Here is a 19,360-nt window from a genome sequence, read left to right as displayed (position 1 = left end):
TGAAACGATTTTATTAATCTGATCGGGTTGGTTAGGAGATTTTTTTTCGAATTAGTGGTCACAAATGATAATTTCCAGTCGTTCATAAACAATTGTTCAGCGAATTTCATTGTTAGTGGCCACCTTTAGACCAATTGGATAGGACTAATCACATTGAATGATTGGACCAATCATATTGGACCAATCAAATTGCATAATTGGACACATCGGATTGGCCAGGTCAAATTGCATGATTGGACAAATCAGATTGATCCAAGCACATTCCATGACTAGACCAATGAGATTGGACCAGTCAAATTGGACCAATCGAATTGCATGATTGGACCAATAACACTGCACCAATTGCAGAATTTGATGGGTCCTAGTGTCAAGTTTGAGGCCTCTTGCACACTACATGTGATTCTGATTGGTGATTTTGACATGGTTTACATGCAATTTCGATTTGTGATTTTGAATCGGTATTGCATGCTGCGTTTTTTTCTCCATTCTTCTCCTTGAGATGACAGCATCCAGGGAAATTTGGAATCGCAAATCGGAATCTCAAATGGGATTTGCAGTGTGCTGGTGCCACGGACCTTCTATTAAGAGTGTAAGAATGGCAAAAATGTCACTATTACCCTTGAAAATCCATCAGTGAAAATTCATTGGCTGTTGTAGGTTCCACCCACTTTTTCTGAATTTTGTCCCTAGTCGCCCAGTGACTGATTGTGGCAAGTTTGGATACTGTGGCTTTAATAATCTGAGAACGATAGTTTCTTACATTTTCTCATTGAAATAGATTGGTGTAATGTGATTGGCAGTTTGTGTCTCCACCCACTTTTTTGAATCCCCAAAATGTGACTGAATTATTCAGGATGACCCCATGAATATGTGACGCAAGTTTGGCAAGTTTAGCTTCAGAGCTGTACGGGTGGCAGTTTCAGTTTTTCCAATTAAAGTCTATGGGAAAAACTGGGGTCTTTGGTGGGCCGACCCAGGGGCATGGAGGGTGGAATGACTAAAAACAAAAAAAAAGGCCAAGATGTGCAAAGTTTCACAACTAATACTCCTAAAACTGTAGGAGGGGAAAAAAAAAAGTATAGAAAATAGCTACATTTTTATTAGCTGGTGCTTTTAGCTCCACCCACTTCTGGGTATCCCAAATCATTATTACACACCTATATTCAGGTTGACTCACTTTATGAGTGAGTAGAAGAGATCTACAAACGTTCCATGTCAGTCAATGGGGCGTATGCAAAGCTCACACAGAGGCCGGCTTAGAAGTTATTTGTATGCGTTGTATGTATTTGGCATGTGTAATCATATATATAGATGTAGTACTTACCAGCTTTTTCCTCCTCCTCCACATGAGGTGAAACTTCCTTCTCCTCCACATGAGGTGAAGAGTTCGATAACTGATATTCCGGCGCTGGTTGCCCAGCTTCTTCCTCCTCCACATGACCGAAATCATCTGTGAAGACATAGATAAAAAAATGATTAGCCTCGAATCCTGACTTTGTACATGTAGAGCAATTAAAACCACCCCCCTACCACAGGTTATTTCCGCTTAACAACAAGGTTAAACTGTTAGCAGGGGTTAATTCACCTAGGCCATTGCCTCTCTCTCTGCGCGCTCCACGCCGCTCTTCATCTTCTGACACTTTCATCTTCGGGACTATAAGTCCTGCTGTACAGGCGGAAGTGTCAGAGTATGGAGAGTGACATGGAACGCATCAGAAGGGAGGCACCACACTAGGTGAGTTATCCTTGCTTACATCCCCACACACTCCAGGATGATTATTATTAGTGAAATCATTTGGACTAATCACAGTGCATGATTGGATCAATCACATTGCACAATTGGACCAATCAGATAGGACCAATCACATTCAACAATTGGACCAATAAGATTGACCAATCAAATTGTATATTTGGACCAATCAGATTGAACAATAACATTACATGATTGGACTAATCTAATTGTACCAATTACACTGCATGATAAACGTAGCCACTAACAATACAATTTACTGAACAATCGTTTACAAATGATTCTTTATAGGAACTATCAGAAAATATCATCTACAACCATTCATGGACAAAAACCACCTAACTAATCCAATCAGATTGACAGGATTGATCCGAAAATTGAATCGATTTTATTAATCTGATCGGGTTGGTTAGGAGATTTTTTTTTCTAATAAGTGGTCACAAATGATAATTTCCAATCGTTCATAGGAAGAATCATTCATAAACAATTGTTCAGCGAATTTCATTGTTAGTGGCCACCTTTAGACCAATTGAATAGGACTAATCACATTAAATAATTGGACCAATCATATTGGACCAATCAAATTGCATAATTGGACACATCAGATTGGCCAGATCAAATTGCATGGACAAATCAGATCCAAGCACATTCCATGACTTGACCAATCAGATTGGACCAGTCAAATTGGACCAATCGCATTGCATGATTGGACCAATAACATTGCACCAATTGCGGAATTTGATGGGTCCTAGTGTCAAGTTTGAGGCCTCTTGCACACTACGGGCTTGATTCACAAAGCGGTGCTAACCTACTTAGCACGTCTAAAGTCTTTAGACGCGCTAACCAGGGTGCTAAGTAGGTTAGCACCGGACTTCTCAATCAGATCGCGCGCTAACTTTGCGCGCGCAAAGTTTTACGCGCGTAAAGTTTTATGCGCGCTAAGTCCCATAGGCTTTAATGGGCACTTCGCGCGGAGCGCCCTGCGCTCTGTGCAGTACGCGCGTAAAGTTTTATGCGCATAAAGTTTTGCGCGCGTAAAGTTTTATGCGCGAAAAGCTTGTTTAGGTGTGCTAAGGGGGTTTTCACAGGCGTGCTAACAGTTAGCACCGCTTTGTGAATCAAGCCCTACATGTGATTCTGATTGGTGATTTTGGCATGGTTTACATGCAATTTTCGATTTGAGACTTTGAATCGGTATTGCCTGCTGCGTTTTTTTCTCCATTCTTCTCCTTGAGTTGACAGCATCCAGGGAAATTTGGAATCACAAATCGGAATCTCAAATGGGATTTGCAGTGTGCAGGTGCCACGAACCTTCTATTAAGAGTGTAAGAATGGCAAAAATGTCACTATTACCCTTGAAAATCCATCAGTGAAAATTCATTGGCTGTTGTAGGTTCCACCCACTTTTTCTGAATTTTATCCCTAGTCACCCAGTGACTGATTGGGGCAAGTTTGGGTACTGTGGCTTTAATAATGTGAGAACGATAGTTTCTTGCATTTTCTCATTGAAATAGATTGGTGTAATGTGATTGGCAGTTTGTGTCTCCACCCACTGTTTTGAATCCCCAAAATGTGACTGAATTATTCACGATGACCCCATGAATATGTGACGCAAGTTTGGCAAGTTTAGCTTCAGAGCTGTACGGGTGGCATCAGTTTCAGTTTTTCCAATTAAAGTCTATGGGAAAAACTGGGGTCTTTGGTGGGCCGACCCAGGGGCATGGAGGGTGGAATGACTAAAAACAAAACAAAAAGTGCAAGTAAACCTACACTGCTAAAGGCCAAAGATGTGCAAAGTTTCACAACTAATACTCCTAAAACTGTAGGAGGGAAAAAAAAAAAAAAAAAGAGTATAGAAAATAGCTACATTTTTATTGGCTGGTGCTTTTTAGCTCCGCCCACTTTTGGGTATCCCAAATCATTATTACACACCTATATTCAGGTTGACTCTACTTTATAAGTGAGTAGAAGAGATCTACAAATGTTCCATGTCAGTCAATGGGGTGTTATTTGTATGCGTTGTATGTATTTGGCATGCGTAATCATATATATAGATGTAGTACTTACCAGCTTCTTCCTCCTCCTCCACATGAGGTGAAAAGTCCGACAACTGATATTCCGGCGCTGGTTTCCCAGCTTCTTCCTCCTCCACATGACCGAAATCATCTGTGAACGCATAGATAAAAAAATGATTAGCCTCGAATCCTAACTTTGTATATGTAGAACACATTAAAACCACCTCCCTACCACAGGTTATTTCCCCTTAACCACAAAGTTAACCTGTTAGGAGGGGTTAACTCACCTAGGCCACCGCCTCTCTCTCTGCACACTCCACGCCGTTCTTCATCTTCTGACACTTTCATCTTCTGGACTGTAAGTCCTGCTGTAAGGGCGGAAGTGTCAGAGGATGGAGAGCGACATGGAATGCATCAGAAGGGAGGCACCACACTAGGTGAGTTAGCCGTTTCTTACATCCCCACACACTCCAGGATGATTATTTTTAGTGAAATAGATTGAACTAATCACATTGCACGATTTTACCAATCACATTGCACAATTGGGCCAACACTCTGTACTGAGAACGAGGGCCAGTGCTTCCAAAGGGGCAAACTCGTCAATTACCCAGGGCGCCAGAGCAGGAAGAGGGGCCCCAAGTCTTTCCGCAAGATAGTAGCAACAGTCAGCACTAACTATTAGCACAGCCGTTTTCACGCGAATTTTCGCATTGCGCGTGATCGCGAATTTTCACGTGAAACGATAACGTTTTCACGCGCAAACGCGATTTTTTGCACCAAAACGATATTGATTTCGTGGGAAAATTTGCGTTTGTGCGCGAAAACGTTACTATTTTGCGCGAAAATTCGCAATCGCGCGCAATGCGAAAATTTGTGCGAAAACAACTGTGCTAATAGTTAGCACTCTTTTGAAATCAATATTGTTTTTGTGCAAAAAATCGCGTTTGCGCGCGAAAACGTTATCGTTTCGCGAGAAAATTTGCGATCACGCGCAATGCGAAAATTCACGCGAAAAATGGCCGTGCTAATAGTTAGCACTCTTTTGTGAATCAAGCCCATAGTGTAGGAACACACTAGGCAAGTAGGCAGAAACACTAGTGTTCCGTAAAATGCTAGCATTAACACGTATAATGTTAGTCAATTGGCCACATGAAGAAACGCATTTGTTTGCGTTCTGCAATGTGCATTTTTAAAATGCAACACTTGCTGCATATTTTTACAAAATGCACCTAAAACGCACATAATATATGTCAATGGTGATGCAGAAGTATAGCATTTAATTGAGATTGTCTTATGCGTCCTTTTTTAAAATCAACTTTGATGATGTATGTCCTCTTCCTGTTGACTTCCTAGAGATGAGCCAGAAAGGACATTGAAAATGTGTTTCTATACTGACCACATTACAAAAAAATTCCATAAAATGCATATAAAAAATTGCAACCGAACCGCACAAAAACGCACTTGTGATTCATATGTGGGAAATGCAGTAAAACGCAATCAAAATGCATGTGCAAAACGCATGCGTGAACAACAAACGAACACGCAACGCTTTTCATTATGACAAAAAAAGCACAAACGCATATGCAGTAAAGCGCAACCTTTAACGCACCGCCTAGTGTGATCCCAGCCATATTGATGTAATACTTACCAGCTTCTTCCTTTTCCTCCACATGAGGTAAAACCTCCAGTATCTGATATTCCGGCGCTGGATCACCAGCTACTCCCTCCTCCACATGACCGGAATCATCTAATACCGGATATTCCAGCACTGCTGCAGAAGGCCCGATGGACGGGGCAGGTCTACAGCGGCGGAACAGTCTGCCCAAGGCTGCCCTGATGTTACTCAGAGCTGCTCGGACTCTGCCCTTGGCCGATGGTGCGGGCTCTGGGGCAGCATTAAAAGGCACAACTCTGTTGCGCCTTTTATAGCAGCGAAACATAGTTCACCAATGAGAATTTCACTAATGAGACAAGCTCAAGAGCAAAAGCAATTGCCTTCACTGTCGCAAAAGCAAAAGTGACCCTTTGCCAGCTCTGCACCTGTTTTTATACCCACCCTGCTATTATGACATCACTCCCCTGACATTACCAAAGGTACACATGCTATTATGACATCACAAAAGGTGCCTGGTGGGAGGAGATAAAAACTGCCGACTCATCCTATCCCATTAATAGTGTAAGAATGGCATACATTTTACTACTCCTCTTGATAGTAGTAAAAATGTTTCTGTACCGTGTTAGCCAAACAATATATGCAGGTAGAAAAAAACAAAGTCTTGTAAAAGTAACACCTTTTAATGGCTAACTGATAACATTAAATACTGCAAGCTTTCTGGGATCTAGTCCCCTTCTTCAGGCATATTTCCAGATGTAAGCTGTAGTAAAACACTGATGCAGCGAAATAGCAAACATGAAGATGGCAGTTGTGTTGGTTGCTGTTTAGCAGTTATGTTGGTTGCTGTTTAGCAGTTAGATGTCAGGTGATCAGCAGGCTGGAGCCAGTGAGCTTATGTAAACAAACATGAAATCTAGCTGTTTCTCAGGCAGGGAACACACTTGGCTATTTTTGTGCGCGTTTTCTGCACAGAAAAACTGAGAACTCATGATAATCAATGGGCTAGTACACACTTACTGAGTTGTTCGCGTGCAGAAAAAAAACTGACATTCTGCATGATGACTCAGCACATTTTGGCAGTTTTCTCTATCAATTACATTAGCTGCTGTGAAAAAACGCACGCGTTTTCCTGCATGGAAACACACTTAGTGTGCAGAAAAAGTATGCAGAAAAACGCACGCGGAAAACTGAAAGTCAAGTGTGTTGCCTGAAGATAGTGAAGCCAAGTCAATCATGTTACATAAGGAGTCATGAATCCCATTCCACAATTTAAACCTTCTGTTAATGTCTTGAACATTTTCATAAATTTGTACTCAGAAATCTTTCTTGCTTGTTCATTTTTGAAGTTACCCTTAAGAATAAGTACTTGCATGCTGTGTCCTGGTTCACAGAAGTGTTGGCCCACTGGTGTGTCCATTTTACCCTCATTAAATTTAAAGCGGTGATGGTTCATTTTTGTGCGAAGTTTTTGTCCTGTTTCTCCTACATAGATTCCTCTTGAGGGGCATTTCATGCAGCGTATCATGTATACAACATTGGATGATTCACAGGAAAATTGGTCTGATATTTGATGATATTTCTGTGAGTTTGGTATTTGTATTTGGCTTGTGCACAGGGCCGGCGCTACCATTAAGGCAAAGGAGGCAGCTGCCCCAGGGCCCCAGAGCTTGTAGGGGCCCCCAGTGGCTACAAGAGGAATTTTTTTTTTTTTCAAATCGGCCTTATAGTTTTTGAGAAAATCGATTTTAAAGTTTCAAAGGGAAAAAAATTTTTTTAAAAACCTGCCAACTTTAATGGTTAATAGCAAACCCACCTTAAATGCTAGAAACCCTATGGATATGTTAATAAGTTCATTAGGAATAAGAGGAAAAAACAATTTTTCAAAAAGACCTTATAGTTTTTGAGAAAATCGATTTTAAAGTTTAGAAGGAAAAAAGTATAGTTTTAAATGTGGTAAATGTCACTTTTAGTAGCAAACCTAACGGTAGTGTAATTTTACATGCATCAAACAAAAGCGCAATAAATTTCCTGACGGGGTTTCCAGGGGGTCTATACGCAGCCGCAGCGCTTTGGCCAGGGATCGCTATACAGCCGCAATATGGCTGTATGAAGATCCCTGGCATTTTTTCCTATTTTCCCAATTTTTTTTATGTTTAGAGTGTGGGAATTTTTTTTTTAAATTATGTGGGGTCCCCCCTCCTGAAACTTTTTAACCCCTTGTCCCCCATGCAGGCTGGGATAGCCAGAATGTGGAGCTCTGACCGATTGGGACTTCACACCCTGACTATTCCAGCTGCAATAAAGGTCCCCTAATGCCGATTTTTGTTCCGGGGTATATGTTGGGGGGGCCCCCACAGGTTTATTTTGCCCTGGGGCCCCATTGTTGCTTAAACCGGCCCTGCTTGTGCACAAGATATAAGGGCAGGTCTCACACTTTGTGTTATTGCAGGGTAATGTGCCTGGAGTTTCTGGTGTAGATAATGCACTTCTGATAATCATTTGTCTCAAATTGGGAGGTTGTCTGAAAGCAAGCATTGGTAAATCAGGAAATACTTCTTTCAGGCGTTTGTCTTTGTGGAGTATCGGTTGCAGGGCTTTCGATATCTTCCTCAGTGTCTTTAATCTTGGGTTTTAGGTGACCACTATTGGGACTATTGTTGTTTTCAGTCTTTGGGGTGTACTTCAGTAGTTCCTCTCTAGATTTTAAATTTATGCCTGAAGAAGGGGACTAGATCCCAGAAAGCTTGCATTATTTTACGTTATCAGTTAGCCATTAAAAGGTATTACTTTTACAAGACTTTGTTTTTTTCTACCTGCACTACTCCTCTTGAAAATCCATCGGTGAAAATTGATTGGCTGTTGTAGGTTCCACCCACTTTTTCTGAATTTTAATCTCCACACACTTCAGGACCAGTATATTTTAGAGTGAAATTGATTAGACTAATCCCATTGTTTGATCAAACCAATCACATCTGATTGGTCCAGTCAGATTGGACCAATCACATTGTGCGATTAGACCAATAAGATACGACCAATCACATTGAATTGTTTAATTAAATGTATACATTTATAGTTCATGGCTCCCTTATAATAATTTTACACAATCACATTGCATGTTTGGACCAGATTGGACCAATTAAATTTCACTATTGGTAATTGCACGATTGGACCAATCACATTGCATGATTGTACCAATCACATTGCACAGTTGGACCAATTAGAGTGGACCAATAACATGGCACCCATTGTGGAAATTGATTGGTTCAACTGTCAAGCTTGAGGACCCTCCCATTAACCTCCTTGCCGGTTATCCCGAACACAGTTCGGGGTAACCTGCGCAGGAGGATTTCTCAGGCCCCGCTGGGCCGATTTGCATAATTTTTTTTTTGTTACAAGCAGCTAGCACTTTGCTAGCTGCTTGTAACTTGCGATCGTCGCCGCTCGCCGCCGATTCGCCGCTACCGCCGCGCCGAGCCGCCACCCCCCGCCCCAGACCCCTGCGCAGCCTGGCCAATCAGTGCCAGGAAGCGCTAAGGGGCGGATCGGGGTTCCCTCTGACGTCACGACGTCCATGACGTCGGTGACGTCATCCCGCCCGGTCGCCATGGCGACCGGGGAAGCCCTGCAAGAAATCCCGTTCTCAACGGGATTTCTTGCATACTCTGATCGCCGAAGGCGATCGGAGTAGGTAGGGGGATGCCGCCGCTCAGCGGCTATCATGTAGCGAGCCCTTGGCTCGCTACATGATTTAAAAAAAAAAAAAAAAAGTGCGGCGCTGCCTCCTTGCCGGATTTTTTAGACCGGCAAGGAGGTTAATAGTGTAATAGTGAAACTACAGGGCCCTAGAGGACCACTATTAGCTTAGAGGGGATTCCTGGGGGTGATCAGCCGGCTCTGGGCCGGGGGGCAACACAATCTGGAGGGTGGGAACAAAGGGAACAACTATTGCTGCATTTGAAAGCTAAAGAAACATTGGGTAACATGCCTTGACAATAGCAACCAGTCAGCACTCATTGTTCTGACTGCTGTACACTCATTGCTATAGATATCTCAATATTAACCTATGTATTTGGGATGCATAATAACATATGATGATATTACACTTACCAGCTTCTTCCTTTTCCTCCACATGAGGTAAAACATCCAATATCTGATATTCCGGCACTGAGTCACCAGCTACTCCCTCCTCCACATGACCAGAATCATCTAATACCGGATATTCCAGCACTGCTGCAGAAGGCCCGATGGACGAGGCAGGTCTACAGCGGCGGAACAGTCTGCCCAAGGCTGCCCTGATATTACACAGAGCTGCTCGGACTCTGCCCCTGGCTGATGGTGCGGGCTCTGGGGCAGCATTAAAAGGCACAACTCTGTTGCGCCTTTTATAGCAGCGAAACATAGTTCACCAATGAGAATTTCACTAATGAGACAAGCTCAAGAGCAAAAGCAATTGCCTTCACTGTCGCAAAAGCAAAAGTGACCCTTTGGCAGCTCTGCACCTGCTTATATACCCACCCTGCTATTATGACATCACTCCCCTGACATTATCAAAGGTACGCATGCTATTATGACATCACCAAAGGTGCATGGTGGGAGGAGATCCTATCATCCTATCAGATTTTAGCACTGAACCTGTTTATATACACATAAGCTGCTATTATGACATCACTTCCCTGACATCAACAGAGGTAAACATTCTATTATGACATCACTTCTCTGACATCACCAGTGGTGCCTGGTGAGAGTACATGGGACCTTCCGGCAGTTTCTATCAGATTTTATGTTATATGTCAACACATAGATAAAAATAAAATGGCCTAGAATGTGGAATCATGACTTTGTACACGTAGAACACATTGGGCGTGCTAACTAGGGAGCTAAGTAATTAGCACACACAAAGCTTCAAAAAATCGCACGCAAAGTTTTGCGCGTAAAACTTTGTGCGTGCAAAATGTTGCACCATTTGCACGTGAAATAAGCGCGAAAGATGCAACCTTTCGCACGCACCGCGTCACACAAATCTTTATGCGCTCAAAAATTTGCGTGCATAACTTTGCACGAAATGTGTTTTGCGCACGATTTAACACGCGAATAGTTGTTTTAGGTGTGCTAAAGGGATTTTCTCAGGCATGCTAACAGTTAGCACCGCTTTGTGAATCAAGCCCATTAAAGCCACTTTCCTGCCACTGGTTATTTCCCCCTTAAAGCACTTCCGAGGCCAAAATGAAGAAAATTACTCTTTACCTTTTTCTTAGCAGAATCCACGGAGGATGCCCTGCACGTCCTCCGCTCCATTCTGCCGTCAATGTAGGCCTTTCTGTTCTCCCAGGGCTTGTCCCGACCCCACTGAACGGGTCGCATCGATTCCACCCCTAAGATGGCCGCCGCCTTGATCCGCGGCTGCGCAGTACGCTTTTCCGCGATTGTGACTGTGCAGCCTTTAGCAAGCCTCCCGACGTACGCTTCAGGAGGATGCCGGGACCCACTACACGGAGGGAGGTGGGCTAAAGGCTGCGCAGTCGCAATCGTGGCAAAGCGTACTGCGCAGCCACGGATCAAGGCGGCAGCCATTTTAGGGGTGGAATCGATGCGACCCGTTTGGTGGGGTCGGGGCAAGCCTTGGGGGAACGGAAAGGCCTACATTGACGGCGGAACGTAGCGGAGGACGCGCAGGGCGTCCTCCGTGAATTCTGCTAAGAAAAAGGTAAAGTGTAATTTTCTTCATTTTGGCCTCTGAAGTCCTTTAACAAGGTGAACCTGTTAGCAGGGGTTAACTCACCTAGGCCGCCGCCTCACTCTCAGCGCGCTCCATGCTGCTCTTCATATTCTGACACTTCCATCTTCTTGGATATATTGTAGGAACTGTGGAAAAAAAAAAGGTGTAATTTAGCTTTTCAGTGAACAAAAGTGACAATGCTTGTTTTCTGCAGTGTACATCACTTCTCTTTCAGCCCTGAGCCACTGTAATAGTAAAATTCCTCCCAAAATGACTCCATTTGGTAATCTAGACCCCTTGAGGTATTCATCGATGGGGGCATTGAGAATTTTGACTGCACAGACTATTTGTGGAATTTGATGGAATGTATAACAACAAAATTAAAAATTTATTTTTTTATTCAGATACTAGCTGATTGCCCGGCGTTGCCCGGGTATGTATTTGGCTGGTGTCAGCTTCACCCACTTTTTCTAACCTTAACAATTACTAATTAACCAAGTTTGTGAGCTTTGTGGTCTTTGGCATCAATAATTTGCATTGAAATTAAAAAATCTGATTGGCTGTTTGTGGCTCCACCCCCTTTTCTGAATTTGAACCCCAGTCACCCAATGACCAACTGTACCAGGTTTGAGGCCTGTGCCATTAACAGTGCAAGAATGGTAGCAATTAAATATTCCCTTGAAAAGCAATAGGTGAAGTTTGATTCACTTTTGTAGGCTCCACCCACTTTTATGAATATTAATCCCATTCACTGGGTGACCAACTGTACAAAGTTTAAGAACCCTCCCATTAACAGTGTAAGAATGGCTGCAGTTTACATTTACCAAGTGAAATTTGTATTTGTCTCCACCCACTGATGACCCGGCATTGCCCAGGTATGTATTTGACTGGTGTTGGTTCCGCCCACTTCTTCTAACCCTAACGCACAAACACTCAATGACCAAGTTTGTGAGCTTTGGGGTCCTTGGCATCAATAATTTGTATTTTCCCAAGAAATGAAACTGTTTGAGGCTCTGTCCCCTTTTCTGAATTTTTCCCAATGACTAACTGTACCAGGTTTGAGGCTTGTGCCATTAACAGTGCAAGAATGGCAGAAATGTAAATATTCCCCTTGAAAATCAACAGGTGATTTTGATTGGCTTTTTTAGGCTCCACTCACTTTTATGAATATTAATCCCAGTCACCCAGTAACCAATTGTGCAAAGTTTGAGACCCTGCCATTAACAGTGAAGAAGGGCTGCAGTTTACAATTTCCCAGATAAATCTGTTTTTGACTCCACCCACTTTTTGTAACCTTGACACACAGTCACTACTCAATGACCAAATTTGTGAGCTTTTGGGTTTCTGGCATAAAAATTGTGTGAATGGAAGCAGTTTATCCAAAAAAAAAGCAAATCTGGTTGGCTGTTTGTGGCTCCACCCCTTTAGTGAATTTGAACCACAGTCACTTGAACACCGACAGTATGAGGGCTCGTTTCCACTATTGCGGTGCAGAATCGCCTGGATTCCACCGCTATTGAAATTGCATGAAATAGCATGCGGATGCGATTTTTTTCACGTTTTTTGCGAATTCGCATAGGTGAGGGTATATGCGAATTTAACCATGTCACTGCCTGTTTGAAGTTACATTGGTACCTATGCGAATTTGCTTGCGAATTCGCATGAAAATTCGCATACCATAGCCGCATGCGAATTTCCTATTAAATACATTAGCGGCGATTCGCATGCATTCCACTCACAGGCGAATTCGTTGGCTCTTTTGTGCGTTTTTTTACCGCTGAAAAAAATGCACCTCAACAACGCTACAGTGGAAACAGGTCCATCCACTTGCATTACATGTGCGAATCCGCATGCGTTGGACGCATGCGGATTCGCAATAGTGGAAACGAGCCCTGAGATTTGAGGCCTCTGCCATTAACAGTGTAAGAATAAAAGCAGTTTCAATATTCCCCTTGAAAATCAATAAGTGAATTTTGATTGGCTCTTGTAGGCTCCACCTACTTTTCCGTATATTAATCCTAGTCCCCCAGTGACCAACTGTGTCAAGTTTGAGAACCCTGCCATTAACAGTGTAAGAATAGCTGCAATTTATATTTCCCATGTATAAAGTTGTTTTTGGCTCCGCCCACTATTTCTAACCTTGACATACAGTCACTCACTGACCAAGTTTATGAGCTTTGTGTTCTTTGGCATCAATAAGTTGCATTTTACCATTGAAATTAAACAAATCTGATTGGCTGTTTTTGGCCCACTCTCTTTTCAGAATTTAAACCCCAGTCCCCTAGTGACTGCCTGTACCAGATTTGAGGCCTCTGCCATTAAGAGTGTATGAATGGTAGCAATGTAAATATTCCCCTTGAAATCAAAAGGTGAATTTTGATTGGCTGCTTTAGGCTCCACCCACTTTCCTGAATATTAGTCCCAGTCACCCAGTGGCCAACTGTGTCAAGTTTGAGAACCCTGCCAATAAAAGAATGGCTGAAATCAATCTAATAAATCTGATTGACTCTTTTTGGCTCCACCCACTTTAGTGAATTTGGACCCCAGTCACTCAATAACTGATTTTATCAGGTTTGAGACCTCTGCCATTAACAGTGTAAGAATGGTAGCAATGTAAATGTTCCCCCTTGAAAATCAATAGGTAAATTTTGATTGGCTGTTTTTAGGCTCCACCCACATTTCTGAATATTAATCCCAGTCACCCAGTGGCCAATTGTGTCAAGTTTGGGAACCCTGCCATGTAAAAAATTAAGTTGTTGGTGCCGTACACTTTTTCTAACCTTGACATACAGTCACTCTATCAAGTTTATCAGCTTTGGGGTCCTTGGTATCAATACTTTGTATATTCCCATTGAAAAATAAACAAATCTGATTGGCTGTTTGTGGCTCCGCCCCCTTTCTGATTTTGAACCCTAATCACCCAATGACCAACTGTACCAGGTTTGAGGCATCTGCTATTAACAGTATAAGAATGGTAGCAGCTTAAATATTCCCTTTGAAAATCGAAAGGTGAATTTTTATTGGCTGTTGTAGGCTCCACCTACCTTCCAAATACTTAATCTCATTCACCCAGTGACCAACTGTGCAAAGTTTGAGAACACTGCCATCAACGGTGTAAGAATGGCTACAGTTTATATTTAACTAGTCAAATTTGTTTTTGGCTCCGCCCACTTTTTGTAACCTGGACACACAGTCACTCAATGACCAAGTTTGTAAGCTTTCAGGTTCCTGGCATCAAAAATGTGTGAATGGAAGCAGTTTATCCACCAAGGAAATTTGATTGGCTATTTGTGGCCCCACCCCTTTAGTGAATTTGGACCCCAGTTACCCAAAGACAGACTGTAGCAAGTTTGAAGCCTCTGCCATTAACAGTGTAAGAATGGCAGCAGTTTAAATATTCCTCTTGAAAATACATTGGTGAATTTTGATTGGCTGTTGTAGGCTCCACCCACGTTCTTGAATCTTAATCGGATTCACCCAGTGACCAAGTGTGCCAAGTTTGAGAACCCTGCGATTAACAGTCTAAGAATGGCTGCAGTTTATATTTTCCCATTTAAAATGAATGTCTGAAATTTCATTGGCTATTTAATGCTCCGCCCACTTTTCCTGGATTTGCAACCTCGGTCACCAAGTGACCAACTGTGCCAAGTGTGGGGACTCTGGCTCAATTACTGTGAGAATGGCACCCGTTTCCATTTTTTCCATTCACTTGAATGGGTGGAATCTGATTGGCAGTTTGTAGCTCCGCCCACGTGTGCAGGGGGGCCGTGAGACCCCCAGAACATATCATCCCAGGTAGTAAGGCATCTGTATACCAAGTTTCGTTCAAATCAGTCAAGGCGTTTTCGCGTGATCGCGGCACATACATACATACATACATACACACATACATACATGCGATTTTATATATATAGATATCAGTTTTTCCCTTTTTTTCACAGACATGCTTTAGTGTATTTTAGAAATTCACCCCAAAAAATGTTTCAGTATTCACTTCTGAATAAAATGATACCAAATATGTGTGCCTAGACTATTTCTGTAGTAAAAAGCAATGTCCAAAAAAAGTTATCAATAATTGAACTTTTCAAAGAGCATAAATTGCATGCTTGTATTTCCAGCATAGGCCGCTGTCAAGGAAGTCTGAGAGAAAGAGACTGTCAAATGAAGGCCGAAAATTAAACCAATCAGGAAACCAGACACAGTTGCCAACCGCCCGTAAATTTACGGGCAGCCCGTAATTTTTTACACAAATTACGCTGCCCGTGAATTTCGTAAGGAATTCAGCAGCGTCCGTAAAAGGGCGGCCTATTGTTGCAGGAGGACAGCAGCGCAGTGGAGGGAGAGCTGTGGGCAGCGGTGGAGAAGGGGGGATATCTCCCCCCCCTTCTCTCACCTTCGTGCTCTCCCTCCCTCGCTGACTGTCCCCCTCCTGATCTAACTGTCTGGCAGTGGCGTTTGGCAGCGGGCTGGACTTACCTTCCGTCTCGCTCCTGCGCCGGAAGTTCTGCTGCTCTGGTCTGGACCAGACCAGAGTAGCGGCAGATCATCCCGCGCCGGCGACGAGAGAAGACACAGGTAAGTTCCGCTCGCTGCCGCCTGCCACTGCCAGCCACTCAATCACACACATATAACCCTGGCTACATCTACTGGGCACATATAACTCTGGCTACATCTACTGGGCACATATACATCTGGCTACATCTACTGGGCACATATAACCCTGGCTACATCTACTGGGCACATATAACCCTGGCTACATCTACTGGGCACATATAACCCTGGCTACATCTACTGGGCACATATATACCTCTGGCTACATCTACTGGGCACATATACATCTGGCTACATCTACTGGGCACATATACCTCTGGCTACATCTACTGGGCACATATAACCCTGGCTACATCTACTGGGCACATATAATCCTGGCTACATCTACTGGGCACATATATACCTCTGGCTACATCTACTGGGCACATATACATCTGGCTACATCTACTGGGCACATATACCTCTGGCTACATCTACTGGGCACATATAACCCTGGCTACATCTACTGGGCACATATACCTCTGGCTACATCTACTGGGCACATATATCCCTGGCTACATCTACTGGGCACATATACATCTAGCTACATCTACTGGGCACATATACCTCTGGCTACATCTACTGGGAACATATACCTCTGGCTACATCTACTGGGCACATATAACCCTGGCTACATCTACTGGGAACATATACCTCTGGCTACATCTACTGGGCACATATAACCCTGGCTACATCTACTGGGCACATATACATCTGGCTACATCTACTGGGCACATATACATCTGGCTACATCTACTGGGAACATATACCTCTGGCTACATCTACTGGGCACATATAACCCTGGCTACATCTACTGGGAACATATACCTCTGGCTACATCTACTGGGCACATATAACCCTGGCTACATCTACTGGGCACATATACATCTGGCTACATCTACTGGGCACATATACATCTGGCTACATCTACTGGGCACATATATACCTCTGGCTACATCTACTGGGCATATATAACCCTGGCTACATCTACTGGGCACATATACATCTGGCTACATCTACTGGGCACATATATACCTCTGGCTACATCTACTGGGGACATATACATCTGGCTACATCTACTGGGCACATATACATCTGGCTACATCTACTGGGCACATATACATCTGGCTACATCTACTGGGCACATATATACCTCTGGCTACATCTACTGGGCACATATATACCTCTGGCTACATCTACTGGGCACATATACCTCTGGCTACATCTACTGGGCACATATACATCTGGCTACATCTACTGGGCATATATACATCTGGCTACATCTACTAGGCACATATACCTCTGGCTACATCTACTGGGCACATATATACCTCTGGCTACATCTACTGGGCACATATACATCTGGCTACATCTACTGGGCACATATATACCTCTGGCTACATCTACTGGGCACATATATACCTCTGGCTACATCTACTGGGCACATATACCTCTGGGTACATCTACTGGGCACATATACATCTGGCTACATCTACTGGGCACATATACATCTGGCTACATCTACTGGGCACATAAAAACCTGGCTACATCTACTGGACACATATACATCTGGCTACATCTACTGGGCACATATACCTCTGGCTACATCTACTGGGCACATATACCTCTGGCTACATCTACTGGTCACATATACCTCTGGCTACATCTACTGGGCACATATAACCCTGGCTACATCTACTGGGCACATATACCTCTGGCTACATCTACTGGGCACATATACATCTGGCTACATATACTGGGCACATATACCTCTGGCTACATCTACTGGTCACATATACCTCTGGCTACATCTACTGGGCACATATAACCCTGGCTACATCTACTGGGCACATATACCTCTGGCTACATCTACTGGGCACATATAACCCTGGCTACATCTACTAGGGACATATAACCCTGGCTACTCATGGGCACATATACCTCTGGCTGCATCTACTGGGCACATATAACCCTGGCTACATCTACTGGGCACATATATACCTCTGGCTATATCTACTGGGCACATATAACCCTGGCTACATCTACTGGGCACATATACCTCTGGCTACATCTACTGGGCACATATACCTCTCGCTACATCTACTGGGCACATATACCTCTGGCTACATCTACTGGGCACATATATACCTCTGGCTACATCTACTGGGCACATATAACCCTGGCTACATCTACTGGGCACATATACATCTGGCTACATCTACTGGGCACATATACATCTGGCTACATCTACTGGGCACATATACCTCTGGCTACATCTACTGGGCACATATAACCCTGGCTACATCTACTGGGCACATATACCTCTGGCTACATCTACTGGGCACATATACATCTGGCTACATCTACTGGGCACATATACATCTGGCTACATCTACTGGGCACATATACCTCTGGCTACATCTACTGGGCACATATAACCCTGGCTACATCTACTGGGCACATATACCTCTGGCTACATCTACTGGGCACATATAACCCTGGCTACATCTACTGGGCACATATACCTCTGGCTACATCTACTGGGCACATATACATCTGGCTACATCTACTGGGCACATATACATCTGGCTACATCTACTGGGCACATATACCTCTGGCTACATCTACTGGGCACATATAACCCTGGCTACATCTACTGGGCACATATACCTCTGGCTACATCTACTGGGCACATATACATCTGGCTACATCTACTGGGCACATATACATCTGGCTACATATACTGGGCACATATACATCTGGCTACATCTACTGGGCACATATACCTCTGGCTACATCTACTGGGCACATATAACCCTGGCTACATCTACTGGGCACATATAACCCTGGCTACATCTACTGGGCACATATACATCTGGCTACATCTACTGGGCACATATACCTCTGGCTACATCTACTGGGCACATATACCTCTCGCTACATCTACTGGGCACATATACCTCTGGCTACATCTACTGGGCACATATACCTCTGGCTACATCTACTGGGAACATATACCTCTGGCTACATCTACTGGGCACATATAACCCTGGCTACATCTACTGGGCACATATAACCCTGGCTACATCTACTGGGCACATATACATCTGGCTACATCTACTGGGCACATATACCTCTGGCTACATCTACTGGGCACATATAACCCTGGCTACATCTACTGGGCACATATACCTCTGGCTACATCTACTGGGCACATATACATCTAGCTACATCTACTGGGCACATATACCTCTGGCTACATCTACTGGGCACATATACATCTGGCTACATCTACTGGGCACATATACATCTGGCTACATCTACTGGGCACATATACCTCTGGCTACATCTACTGGGCACATATAACCCTGGCTACATCTACTGGGCACATATACCTCTGGCTACATCTACTGGGCACATATACATCTAGCTACATCTACTGGGCACATATACCTCTGGCTACATCTACTGGGCACATATACATCTAGCTACATCTACTGGGCACATATACCTCTGGCTACATCTACTGGGCACATATACCTCTGGCTACATCTACTGGGCACATATAACCCTGGCTACATCTACTGGGCACATATACCTCTGGCTACATCTACTGGGCACATATACATCTAGCTACATCTACTGGGCACATATACCTCTGGCTACATCTACTG

General features: G+C 43.6%; 1 protein-coding gene across 1 annotated transcript in view; it reads right to left on the bottom strand.

The window, feature by feature from the left end:
* LOC137533631 (putative protein kinase C delta type homolog) overlaps positions 1 to 9,779 on the bottom strand; it is a 22,603-nt gene extending 12,824 nt beyond the window's left edge. The window contains exons 1-4 of the mRNA XM_068254973.1: positions 9,488 to 9,779; positions 5,414 to 5,650; positions 3,818 to 3,916; positions 1,325 to 1,450 (exon numbers count right to left, since the gene is read on the bottom strand). Coding sequence (XP_068111074.1) covers positions 1,325 to 1,450; positions 3,818 to 3,916; positions 5,414 to 5,650; positions 9,488 to 9,779 — 754 coding nt within the window. The remainder of the gene's footprint in view (positions 1 to 1,324; positions 1,451 to 3,817; positions 3,917 to 5,413; positions 5,651 to 9,487) is intronic.
* Between the last annotated feature and the right edge of the window lie 9,581 nt (positions 9,780 to 19,360).

Source organism: Hyperolius riggenbachi, chromosome 9, assembly GCF_040937935.1.
Source record: "Hyperolius riggenbachi isolate aHypRig1 chromosome 9, aHypRig1.pri, whole genome shotgun sequence".
Classification (NCBI taxonomy): domain Eukaryota; kingdom Metazoa; phylum Chordata; class Amphibia; order Anura; family Hyperoliidae; genus Hyperolius; species Hyperolius riggenbachi.
This window is presented reverse-complemented; position numbering and strand designations above follow the sequence as displayed.